Source organism: Coptis chinensis, chromosome 6 (assembly GCF_015680905.1).
Source record: "Coptis chinensis isolate HL-2020 chromosome 6, ASM1568090v1, whole genome shotgun sequence".
Classification (NCBI taxonomy): domain Eukaryota; kingdom Viridiplantae; phylum Streptophyta; class Magnoliopsida; order Ranunculales; family Ranunculaceae; genus Coptis; species Coptis chinensis.
The window spans coordinates 45,142,237-45,155,632 of NC_141461.1; the positions used below are offsets into that span (position 1 = coordinate 45,142,237).

General features: G+C 35.1%; 1 protein-coding gene and 1 long non-coding RNA gene across 2 annotated transcripts; one reads left to right on the top strand and one right to left on the bottom strand.

Moving 5' to 3' along the window:
- Positions 1 to 4,378: 4,378 nt before the first annotated feature.
- On the bottom strand, positions 4,379 to 12,409 carry LOC147493181 (diacylglycerol kinase 5-like). Its single transcript, XM_086564548.1, is given in 14 exon segments — positions 4,379 to 4,912; positions 5,851 to 5,967; positions 6,138 to 6,225; positions 7,137 to 7,211; positions 7,721 to 7,788; positions 9,120 to 9,202; positions 9,925 to 9,973; positions 10,360 to 10,448; positions 10,451 to 10,482; positions 10,616 to 10,701; positions 11,174 to 11,302; positions 11,399 to 11,521; positions 11,603 to 11,816; positions 12,207 to 12,409. Coding segments are annotated over 13 exon segments (1,467 nt in total). The 5' UTR covers positions 11,804 to 11,816; positions 12,207 to 12,409; the 3' UTR covers positions 4,379 to 4,585.
- LOC147493182 (uncharacterized) lies at positions 4,912 to 5,423 on the top strand. Its single transcript, XR_015197753.1, has 2 exons — positions 4,912 to 5,083; positions 5,165 to 5,423. It is a non-coding gene; the product is annotated as an uncharacterized LOC147493182 (long non-coding RNA).
- Positions 12,410 to 13,396: the final 987 nt, after the last annotated feature.

Below are 13,396 nucleotides of genomic sequence, written 5' to 3' on the forward strand. Positions count from 1 at the left end.
TGGAAAGATTCTCTACGTTGCTTTCCAACTAAACAATGAGTACATTTATTTAAATGTGTACCTTTGATGTTTGGTAACATATTTTGCTTGGCAAGAACTTCCATGCATTTCTCTCCCATATGACACAATCTCTTATGTCATAGTTCAGTGGAAATTTCTTCTTGTGCCGCATTTAACTCTGCTTTACACAAACTAGCTTTTGTCTTGTAAAGCGAATAACACTTCTTCCCTTTGGCTACCACAAAGGAACCTCTGTTTAGTTTCCATACCCCATTACCAAACGAGCTCTGTAAACCATCATCATCTAACTTCCCAGTGGAAATTAGGCTTAGTCGAAGATCGGGGATGTACTAACACAATATTCACCACAATCTGACACAACTCCCAATAGATCATCGTCTGAAACTACTACGGTAGTATCTTGATTTGTGCTTCCATTCCTCTTTATCATGTCTTCATGTACACAGTTATTCTTCTCATCCCTCTTTAGTGATATGCACTCATACTTGAAGTGACCCTTGGTGGTAGAGTAGTAATATTGTCTCTCTTTCTTACTAGTTCAATATTCACCCCTAGTTTTGCTTCTATCATCACTTCTATAATAAGGTGGTTTTCTACTCTAACCTCTCCCCCATTTTTCTGTGACAAAGATATTTGAGTGAGAGGAGCTACTCCGTGAACCCCTTCTTGTCTTCTCATTTAACAATGCACCGATAACCCTTTCCATTGAAACGATTCCATCATTAGCGGCTCCGCTAAGAGAAACTGCCAAAGTTTCCCTACTATCAAGTAGAGAGTTCAATAATAACAAAGCCTCAACTTTGTCACCCATATCAATCTTCATCAAATGCAACCAATTGATGGTATTATGTACGTCATTAAGATGCTCAGACATTGAAGAACATTCTTTGTACTTCGAGTTAGCAAACTTCTTAATGAGTAACACTTTGTTTCCAGCAGATTTCCTCTCATAGAGGTCTTTGAGTTTCTTCCACAAGCTAAAAGCGATAGTCTCTTGGGATACATGGTGGAATACATTATCGTCAATCTATTGTCGAATGTACCCAATAACTTTTCTATCAAGCTTGCTCCACTCGGCCACGGATATTTCATCTGGTTTTACTCATTCATTCTCGATGGGTTGTGACAAGTCCTTGCAATAAAGCAAGTCTTTCATCTTGGCTTTTCAAATAATGTAATTACTTCTATTTATACTAGTAATGTGAGTGTTTATAGAATGATCCATCTCGACAAACTATGTCAACTCAAACCTCCTCTTAATTAGGAATTTAATCAAACACCTTTCAAGCAAGATTTGGAACAACAACCTTTGTGATTGATCTAATCACGGCTCCGATACCACTTATTGGGGAAAACGATATCAATCAATAGCTTGTATATGGATACTTCAAACTCTAATCAAATCTAAACTTTCACTACAACCAACAACCACAAACCTAAGCTATTGAATCAACAACTACAACAACCGATAACAATGTAGAGTAAACACATAACACAAGATTTAACGACGTAATGTGGTTCGGCCAATAATGCTTACTTTCACAAGAGCAAATAATTTATAAGATTAGGAATAATGATTACAATCACTCCTCTCAAGTCTCTCCAACACTTACTAGATCTATCTTCTTATATCTCTCTCCTTACAAGCTTATCTTTTAGTAAGGGTTTCTTCTCAATTTTGGTGGCTCTCAAAATTGGTTTTTCTCTCTTTTTCTTTTGGGTATGAAACCCTAACTTCTTTTAGATACTATGCTAAAATTTCAGTGAGCCATGAAATTTCAGTTCATCTCGATTCAACAACAAAAAATCGAAACTTTGCTCTTCTTCTCACATGGTGAAGGACACCCAACACTCGGAATAGCAACATTTATCAAGTTTCTTTCATGGTATGTCAAAAGCCATAGAAGCCAAAGCTGCTTTCCTATAGTACTAACATCAATTTATTTTTATTTTTTGCCATGGTGTGGTGCAATCCAAATCCTTTTGTTAGAATTTAGAATTTAGATAGCGGAACCTATTCTTTTATTTTTGGACAATTATGTGAACCATATTACGCATCAGTTTTTTCCAAGTCTTTAAACCTGTCGCTCAAACATGTATCCTCTGTTCTATATATAAAGGTAGTATGGTTCTTTGAATTCTAATTCTAATTTAAAAAGCAATATAAAATTTCAGTGGCATGAGAGAGGTTCTTCTAAATTATTTTGAAAATGAGAGCTAATTTTAATATTGTGAGAGAGTTTCTTCTAAAAAATTTAAAAAAATTTGAAGTTGATTTTAATTTCAGTGAAGTGAGGGAGTTTTGTTTAAATTATTTAAAAAGGGGAGGTGATTAAAATTGTAAAATATAGGAGATTAGAAGAAATAGCCTATTCGATTGTTAGAGAGTTCATGAAACTGGCTACCATATAGTGTAGAGAATTGAATTTCATACTCGTAGTTGGTACCAAACTATCAATAATACTTATGGAAATACGTGGGCATACTTAAATAAATGAATTGAACCAGCACAAAATCCCTTCGATCACTTGACCTGCAAGGCTACGACTCCATTTCTCATGCATGGATGCATGAAAAGCTTATCCATGTTTCAAAAAACTGTTCTAAACGCCTTGCAAAATTAACACAATTCCATTTTTATATATGCTGATGAAGAATTATTTACAAGCAAATAAATACAAATAGATAACATGATCAATTAGGACCCCAGCAGCTTAAATACATAACAGTCCTTAATGATTCCTCGGCCTTTTTCAGCTTCTCATTACCATTCTTAGCCACTTGATATGAACCTTGAGCATTTGAGAACCTTCTAATTTGTTTAGAAGATGAAGAACTTGGAGTCTTTAAGAGATCGGATGGTAGAAGCAGAATCACACTTGGAAGCTTGATCTTTGATCCCTTGAGCTGCTCGCATGCTTACTTGATAGAATACTCGGCTCACGTACCTTAAGCTCATGGTCTCAGATATTTGGTAAAATAAATACAACGAAGTGTTTTGTGTTTTGTGTTTTGAAAATTGGAATTAGGATTCGAAGAGAAGAAAGAAAGTTGTATTTGTTTTGGTTTCTTGGTTTAGTGTTTAGATCTTGTGGAAGTGATTTATACTGTTTGAGAGAGTTGGCGGTATTTGGAAACTAGGTGGAATGGGTCAACTGTTTTGTCATGCTAGAAAAACAACCGGCTGTGTGGATAATGATACATTTGGCTTTGGAGCCAAAGAAGTTAACTAGAAGAAACTGTGGGAGCTCGTCTGGCCGGTGTGGGCAATGTTATCCGCTTAATATTCTGACTTGGAATCTGAGTTGCTTGGGGTGCAAACCAACTAACCTTTCTTAGGTTTTTTTTTTTCTTAGAAGGCGTTTTTCATAATTTCATCTTGGTCAGAATTGCTAAAAAAAAAAAACAATTATTACAAGTGTGTCATTGGTCCCAAAAAATTGAATTCGAAAATTCCAAACTTAAACGACCCGGTTAGATCGTTCATTGTGCAAACCCAACGATATGGCCACACCGTTTGGACTAAGTCTCCAACGATATGGCCACACCGTTTGAGACTTAGTCCAAACGATGTGCCATTAATACCGGTTAAGAAAGGCAGTTAAAGCGAAAGCTTTATATTTTTTCAAAGTTCAAAGTTCAAACGGTGTGGCCATACCGTTAGAAACTTAGTCCAAACAGTGTGGTCATATCGTTGGAGACTTAGTCCAAACGGTATAGCCACACCGTTTGGGATTTGAACTTTGAAAAAATATAAAATTTTTGGCATCTTTTTTGGCCTCTCTTGACCGGTCCCAAACCAAGTCGTTTGGGATCGTTATTCAAACGATATAGCCATATCGTTGGAGAATTATTCCAAACGGTGTGGTCATATCGTTGGAGACTTAGTCCAAACGGTGTGGCCATATCGTTGGGTTTGCACAATAAACGACCTAGTCGGGTCGTTTAAGATTGGGTTATCGAATTCAATTTTTTGAAACTAATGGCACACTTGTAATAATTATTTTTTTAGAGTCTGCCCAACACAATATGGAGTCGGTCAGTAATAGGACCCATTTTGTTTTATTATCTTTTTCCATTAAGAGTATTCGGTAATCAGTACTAGTTTTTTCTCAAGTTCGGAGAATACTGGAAGACCACAACTTTTTCAACATAATTTTGGTGGACAAAGGCTAAGAAATGGGATTGCAGCTGAAGCCGGAACCTAACAAACTTAATATATCTTTTGACCTTTTTGACGATCTATGCCGAGTTTAAGATTTTTGTTAAAATCAGCCATTGTCGTGGATTACCTAAATTACAAGGGAAATAATCAGAATATAGTAATATCGTTTGAGATCACAAAGACAGTTCGAGAAGCAATGTGCAAAAATCTTTATATTTCATGCTACGAATCTACAAACAGTTTCCCCGTAGGGCATTCAGTGTATTTATCGAGGTCAATTACTGTTATATACCTAAACAGTAAACATATACAGAGTAATAACATAACTGTAAACTTAAACTAGAAATGGTAAAAATGAGCAGGTCTGCACAACGTAGAAAAGGTCAAGTGTTGAAGAGGTCAAGAGAGATTTGCAATGTCAACCTCGAAGGGTATTTTGAATGTATCCGCTGCGCCAAATTTTCTCCTCTCTTCCCAATCTTCACGAGATTCTTCTTCAGAACTATAATCGTCCTCATCTTGCTGACTACGTGGAGTCGTGGGATCATTTACACTTCTGGATTTACAATCTTTAGTGGCGAGCATGTTGACTTGACCACGGTGAGATATTTCAACTACAACAGTATCATCATCAACAGGTAGTGGCTGTTTCCAAGGTTCCCCATCAATTCTCATGTATGTATGATCAGCAGCTCCTTTGTGAAACTCAAAGCGGATGCCATGTGCCTAAACAAGTATTACAATGTTTAATGGTTTGTTTATGAATGTAAATTTTGTTGAAGTTTTTTTATTTATTTATTGACAAGTCTGTTTTAAATGAGATCAGTAACTCTTTGAAGTAACTTTTTGATGATTGGCAGGGTTCGACCACCAAACCTCTGTTATCATCACCCAAAGGTTTTACCTACTAGCTAGTCAAATGTAAATTTTGTTCAAGTTGGTTTTATGATAATGAATGCTTAGCAATATTAACTGCAGATTTGTCCCCAACCTTGAAAGTAAAAGGCAGGGTTTTGGCTAATACAACTATCAAAGTTGGTGAAACTAGTGTCTAGAGCAGGGGGATTAGAACTTAGAAGATGATGTCCACTTTCCTGAGGTACACAGAACAGTTTTGGAGGCATACAGACCCACTTGACCTACCTAGCTAGTCAAATGTAAATTTTGTTCAAGTTGGTTTTATGATAATGAATGCTTAGCAATATTGACTGCAGATTTGTCCCCAACCTTGAAAGTAGAAGGCAGGGTTTTGGCTAATACAACTATCAAAGTTGGTGAAACTAGTGTCTAGAGTGGGGGGATTAGAACTTAGAAGATGATGTCCACTTTCCTGAGGTACACAGAACAGTTTTGGAGGCATACAGACCCACCATAAATGGGCTACGCCTGTGTGTGTAGCAAGAAGAAGCAGTCCTTTTGGAAATTTGACCATCAACTCATCAAGTTTGCTATTATCTCCTTGAGAGTTAACAACAATATGACAACTGAATCTACTCAGAAGCAAAATCTTCGAGGTGGTTTATTACTTTATTGGCATCTACAATTCTCACAGTGGACCATTTGAATGTGTGCTTCCACCTCCATAATTTATGTGCATAAAGGAAGAAAACTGCAGTTTTAAATCAAGTCTCAATAAGCATTACAAACAAAATAACAAGTCAAACCTGTGCAAGACGAGTCCCATGTCCTTTCGGAGCATACAAAACAAGTCCGTGCCACGCATCCTTAAAACCAACAACCTCAAGGAAGCCATCATCTACAAATGGTGCTGTCAAGTCTCTCTGTAGATTACAGCATCAAATGAAAATTCGTAAACAATGCATCAGCAAAAAATTCTTGATACACAAATTGCAAAGGAAGCTGTTCAATTATAAGTACCACCAGTTTTTGTACTCGTGTAATATTCTAAATGGAAAGATAAAGATATTGCAATAGCATAATCAGAACTCACATCTCGTGTCTTCCTCTTGTTTGGTGTACCCCAAGGATTTAGTCCACCAGAAAAGCTAGGCAAGTTTAGACAGACAATTGATCGGATGCTGTATGATGAAAAAACAAATTAATTAGCAAGACTACTCATTAATTAAAATTTAAAACCCATAATCAAAAAATTTAGGTATTTTAAGTAGCAGACTGATTTTAGAGAATGTAATTTTTCTCACTTTATATAGCATATATGAATGCACAAAGAAAACCCACGAAAGCAACACAGGTTTTGGTAGCAAAAAAGGACAAATTTTGTCTAGCATTTCTTAGTATTGTGTGACGCTCTGTTCATTTACAGAAAGGAACTTTAAGTGGAATGCAGAATCTGGAGTTCTATTTATTTCTTCGTCTTGACTGTTGTAACAGTCGACTGAACGAAAGATCAACAGTTTTGATAAAAGAAGATGCAATCGTAAAAAACTAACTTTTGATGACCCATCTAGAAGATTGTTTATCCACCATTGACTTGCTAAAAAGCCCTCCACATAGTTGCTAGTTTTATAGTAAATTCTCAATACCTGGTAGCTGCAGAAGAGTTTCCACTGAACATATTACAAATTGAACTCTAAAGTGCCCATAAAATGAGTAGAACAAAGATGAAACATCAATAGATACAACGTAGAGGTTTAATCAGAAAGCAAATTGCGAGACCCAGTCAAGACACAGTTTGAAAAGGATTTATATGCGCTTACATGCTGTACAATACAGGTCTCTATTTGTTTCCATAAAATCACCCCTCTGATGAGTTAATAGAATTAGCTTGTGTGGTACATAATATATAAATTTATCAAAAACTCATACAGGTGCAAGCAAAAATATGAAAAGAAAGTCTATATCATAAAAGGACTACAGCATAATACTAATGTGTGCACTGCCCAAAATATGAGTTGAGGAATCGAATTGTGAGTGAAGTAGAAAATATAACAACCTGAATTACAAGAAGTGTACATACGAACACCATTACCTGCGAGGAATGTGCAGATCTTCCCACTGACCATGTCTTTTCATGATCTTGACCCTTGCAAGTTGAGCTATGTTCCTGAGCAAGAAGTAAATCATTTAAATTAATAACACATTTTTTTTTATATGTAGTTTAAATAAGTAACACATTGCAATTAAACAATATAAAAAGTGTATACATTGTGATAACTATAATCTAAGGTTAGGACCTAAGAAAAATTCCCTTGTGCCCATTGTTAATTTTTGTTTCAGTTGGAGCTCTACTTGGCACAACAAAGTTTCCCATTCACACTTCATATGATCTGGGAAAATCAGGATTATGCAATCTTTCCCACATTTCCTAATGTGTGCACATCCTTGGCCAGATCTGACCTGATTTGTTCAATCAATATTGTATAGTTAAGTAATCTCAAGTAGTTGCAAATACCCTTGTTTCATTTCGTAAAATACCTTATTTTCAAGTGAAGATATAGAAAGACTTAGGCAACCTTAAATCTGAGCATCGAGTACTCAAGCAGGACAACAAAACATACTAATTATGTGCTTTCTGGACATTTGATCATAACAGCTGTCCCTTGAAATGCTCACCTTGATGGAGGATGCAAAAGAGGAGCCCAAAACCATCCTTGTGTGCATACAAGCTTTGCGTAAGTACTCTGCTCAAGTAAAAAGTATAAGTACCACAATTTCATTTTGATGGTTCATGACAGTAATTGACCCCTAAATAAAGAAAAAAGTAAAAGAAAAGGAAGGCATTCGCATAATTGACCACAAATTAGAATTAGGACTTTAAGATCCAATCCAGTATAGCATTAAATAGTTTGTAGTAAATCCTATTATCTATTTCAAAGTCAAAAGTCCAGGTTGGATTCCAAAATGATGTCAAGGAAGTATGCCACATCAATATTGAAGTAGAGAATTAAACCTATTCACGTAAAATGAAAACCCGTCAGGAACAACCACGCCGCCTACACCGAGACTCGCATATTGGATAGACCAACAAGCAAATGGATAGTTCTTAGACAAAGGAATGCATTCATATTTTCGTACAACACTGAACAGTTGTGACCATAATTATGATTAATGGACAAACACCTAAAACTAAGGTTTAAACCTTCAATATGAAGAAAGAAAATAATATTCAATAACAACCATCTCACAATTTAGGCCTAGATGTCTTTATATAATAATCCTTGTTCCTAATTCTATATGGAAACCAAAATAGAAACCTTACAAAATAACCTAGATCTAATACAAATAGGAAATTCTACTAATTCAATAAGACTACTAATAATATAATTAGAAGCTTCCATGCCCATGCATCAGTTGAGTTTTTCATTGTTGGGAATTCGGGACAGTCTAGAGATTAATTTCAACTTGTTTAAAGACACCACATTTATATGCATAAGATGGAAGTAAGAGGACTTTCTCAACCAATAGGGGAAAGGTGGAAGAATTTATTTAAAAAGATGATCGCAGAAATTAGTATTGTATGTTCAGTCTCAAAAACATTTGGAAGAAGCAGTCGCTATTCACTACGTCCTGTATGTATGATAATGTATGTCCCTCACACATGCAACATGAGGTACATACGGTTGATATTCTTCGTAATAGCTTTTATTTTGTTTTCCCAAAAGGTGTGCCGAGGACACTATGATTGAGCTATCATTTCCTTTCCACCAACCAAGATATTCACCTATGCTAATAAAAAGAAAATCATTATAGCTAATTATTGCAATCTTTGATTGTTTGGAATCTAATTGGTTGAGCTATAGTTCCAATTTCACCAAGTATATACACCTAAATAAATTGTTTCCTATCAATCAAACACCATAAGATCAAGATTCCATGTCATTAACAATCTAAAGAACTACTCTAGTTTTTTTTCATGTTTATGAATTACAATTTGTAGTCCCAAATAACAAGGAAAAATATAATCACCGTAAAGGTTGACATCTTAGTCCAAGTAGAAATAATAAATCAATACCTGATTAACCAACTGATTCTTGAATTTTTCTGGATGCAACTTTCTCTCTGAATGAAATGCATATGATACTTGAGCATCCATACCTGCGAAGGTAAGAACAATACTTGTTTGTTCACTTATACCTTACTACAGTTGAATTGCATATTTACTTTATATTTCCCAACACAGAATATGCTCTGTGTGATCGATTATTCTGTTATTCCAGTTTTAGCATCAGATGATTTAGAACAAGTGAAACTTCACGAGTTAAACTCAAGCTTGTTAAAGTATCTGGATACTCAGAAATGGAATGGTTTTTCCCTCTCTTTCTCTATATATTTTGTCCATGCATGTAATTTTCTTTGTACTTTAACAATAACTGTGCCCTATCCCAAATGTCTAGTAGTGGCTGGGGGAATCCTGTTTATCTGTTCAATCTGTCCAGAGCTATCCATCCAGTTCTTTAGTCAGGGATTTTCAAATCATAAACAAATCTGTAAAGCTTGTTCTTCTTCAAATCGTGATCGTTTACAAAAGACAAGAATTTGATGTGCCCACACAAAATATATAAACAGGTAAAAACATATATTTCTAAGTACATAATAAATCAGGTAAAGAAAAGATAGATATCAAGATTTAATAATTTTCATGAAAAAAATTGCTATATAGTGCTGCCGTAAGCCCGTAAAGCACTTTTTTCCCTAGGTGCCATTTTATTTATTGGTGTGCGCGCGTATTCTCAAATAGTGAAATAACTACAGAGATCATAGAAAGCTTAACAAAGATAAGAATCATCTTAGAAATGTGTGCAAAAGAAAACAGTTACCCATGCTGAAGTAGTTCCAGAACCCCCCACGAAATGTGTGGCGACCTTCCTACAACCAACAAAAAATATGCATTTGAGCACCGGTACAATTCAACATTTACATGAGAAAGGTCTTTTTTTTTCATACTTGATTTATCTCATATCTTCCGAATTAGTGGGTCTACAATTAGAGCATAATGCTATAAAAAGTCAGTGTATTTTAAGCTATAACAATGCTGTAAAAATTTAACAGAGTGCTATATTTTATATTTTAACCCAGTATATTTTAATATAGGGAGAGGAACAACAAAAAAAGAGATAAGACGATCTGTCATGTTACTCATTTGGATTATGTTTTTCACCTTATTCATTTGTCCTTCAAGTTTAGGCAAGCATGCTTTATAAGTAAATGTCAGACTTGAATCAAGAGGTACAGAATTTAAGGGAATGTATTACCATGTTCTGTGAGTCTGTCTGTGAGACACGGTGAAATGCATGTAAAGATTGTGGTAGATCTAGAGGTGCAATTGGGTCACAAGAACCTTTTTGGGTGATTTCATCCTCATAAGAATGTGCCAGCTGAAATACATCTTTACGTTAGTAATAGAATAAAACTCCAACCATCAATTAGAAATGTGCACAATTTTTTTAATGTGTGATACATTGAAAAGATTCTATCAAAATGAAACATTGAACCATCAATATGTCATACCTGTCTATCTTAATTTCTTTAGCTGTCAACACTTGATCCAAGAACAACTTCACAGATTGATGATCAGTACCAGGGTTCCTCTTTCCCTGCAAATCAAAAGTGGGTCTCACTTCACATTTTCAAATTCATGTCTTTCGAACCATATAAAAAATTCTTATCCACTTGCATCAATATACTAAAAACTTGGATCCTCAAAACACAGTGTCATGCAAGTGTTGTCAACAACACGCGCCTTGATGACTATATGTTGCTTCTTGTGAAGAAAATATACTTCATTGACCCGCATTAAGGTAGGGAGAACAAGGTTAGTCGTAAGCTTTAGTGGTTATGAAAATGTGACAACAAAACGATATATGTGAGAGTTCCCAGGAGAAATCTTAATATAAATTATGATTGGTGAGTGGAGACATAGACATGTTCAAGCACAACCGAACAGAACCAAAATTGAATGTTCATTGTTGAGAAATTTCTAGTTAAAGAACTAAGTAATATCTAATTCTATTCATAAGTTATTGTCATAATTTATAACAATGCAAAATCCATTCTTCAGTGTCCTACCCAGCCAAAAGAAAACGGGAGGTTGTTTCCAGTACCCAAGGGTACTGTTGCAATTGGAGGTGGCTGAGAGAGCTTGAGATCGGAAACAACTCCAAGTAGCCAACCAGCTGTACCATCGCCACCTGCAACCTAAACAAGCAAGTAAATGTTAATAATATATATGAATTTAAGCAAAGTCAATACTCTATCATAATTCACAACTAGAACATTGGAATCTGAACTCACAATTAGTCTCAATCTATTGTAAATTTCGTGCGCAATATTATCTCCATTGAACTTTAGCTTTTCTAAAGTGGCATAAATTTTGTGAAGCACTTTATCAGGAGCATCTTCCCCCAAATCAAAAACCTGGAAATCAACAAAAAGGAATAAGAAGTAAATATATACAATGTAATTATGTAAATCCTATAATGACCTCACATATTATACCTGATTCTTATTGAGAGTAGAGCGATATGTTTTCAGTAACTCCCCGCCCAATTGACCGCCACTTCTGGAGTTTATAAACACTAATACGGGGCAAGTTGGTACATAAGAAACCTGTTCAACCTCCGGTTCTGCTAGAAGTATGTAATTAGGAATGTAAAATTCCTTTAGAAACTGTTTAGATCCAGTGTTGCTATCGCCCATCACTACGTCCCAGCTGTAGTATCACAAAAGGAACAATGATCACATTCTGCAATACAGGTGTATAACTATTTCCAATAGGGGCAAAATAGAGTTCATGAAGTTCATAGCAATTAGCAAGCACGCCCAAATGATCACCAAATGAGAAAACTATACCTCCTAGTGTTAATTCGTAATCACAACCAATGAATGACACGTAAGACAATTCTATATCGATCTAAGAATCTACCGGAAGTATAATAGCTAGAAAATATGTGTTTACAATTTGGTAATCGAAAAACTCAACCATCAAAATCAAGTCCAATTCTAGTTCAATCAAATACTCGCAATTACGAGCAAAACTCATGATATCATGAAGTAGCATTCGAGACATTGAAAAAAAAAAAAAAATGAGAAGATTCTTTACCTTTGGAAAGAGAGAGATTCTACGATTCGATTCTTTACCTGGATCTGAATATGAATAAAAAGCGTGATCAAGAAGAAACAGAGACAGATAAAATGGCCAGCTGGTTTCAGGTTTATTTATACTACTTTTTTGTTTGCGGTAGTTGGGGCAGAGTATGTAATTAATTTTGAAAAAACAAAACAGAAAGTGCGGCAGAAGCGCACAAGGGGTCTATCGGCTCTTATCTTCGCATGTTCGAATTTTATTATTGCGTTCTCATTGGTGGGGGCCAAGAAGATCTATGATTGGTTTTAGTCCAAACTCCAAAGACACGCCGCTTGAAAACGTGTGATTATAGGTTTTATTTTCTTTAATTAATTAGGATAATTATCAACGAAGGATGCCGTGGTTCAATGACGGCGCCAACTCTAGATATATTTTTCACCAGGTGGTGCGTAAAAAACGCGTGACCAATAGATTGAGACGGCCAACTAACGAAAATTGGGAAGAAGAAAGATAACATATTAGCATCACTATCGTTGCATGAGCATTTTACAAAACCTATTAACATCTTCAAACCTTGAAATTTATGTGGCCGACTTAGAGATAATAATTTAACAGAGAGCGACTCTAAAAAAAAAAAATCGGAAAAAAAAAAAAACTTTTTTCTTTTAATCACGAAATAATGACCGGGTGGTCAAAAGTTCAAGTTTATCGAAATAACAACAGCTTGGATAGATGAAAGGTCAAGTATATCCCTAGAGAAAAAAAATAAAATGCCCGATCCAACCCAGTTATTATGAACATTGATTGTTTATACCCACAATAAATATGAACATTGATTGTTCATACCTACACATGTTGAACATCAGCTATGAACATTGATTGTGGCTATAAAAACATGAACCCATAATAGATATGAAAAATAATTGTTCATACCCAAAACATATATGAATAATCATTGTTTATACCCTCAATTATGAACCTTAGCTATGAACAATGAGTGTTCATACTTATTAGACTATGAACAAAACAGATATGAACAATAAATGTTCATACCCAAAACAGATATAAACATGGATTGTTCATACCTTCTTAGGTATGAATAATCCATGTTCATAAAAAAACATTAATCCAAAACAGATATGAACAATATTGATTGTTCATACCCAAAACATATATGAACAATAAATGTCCATACCCAAAATAGA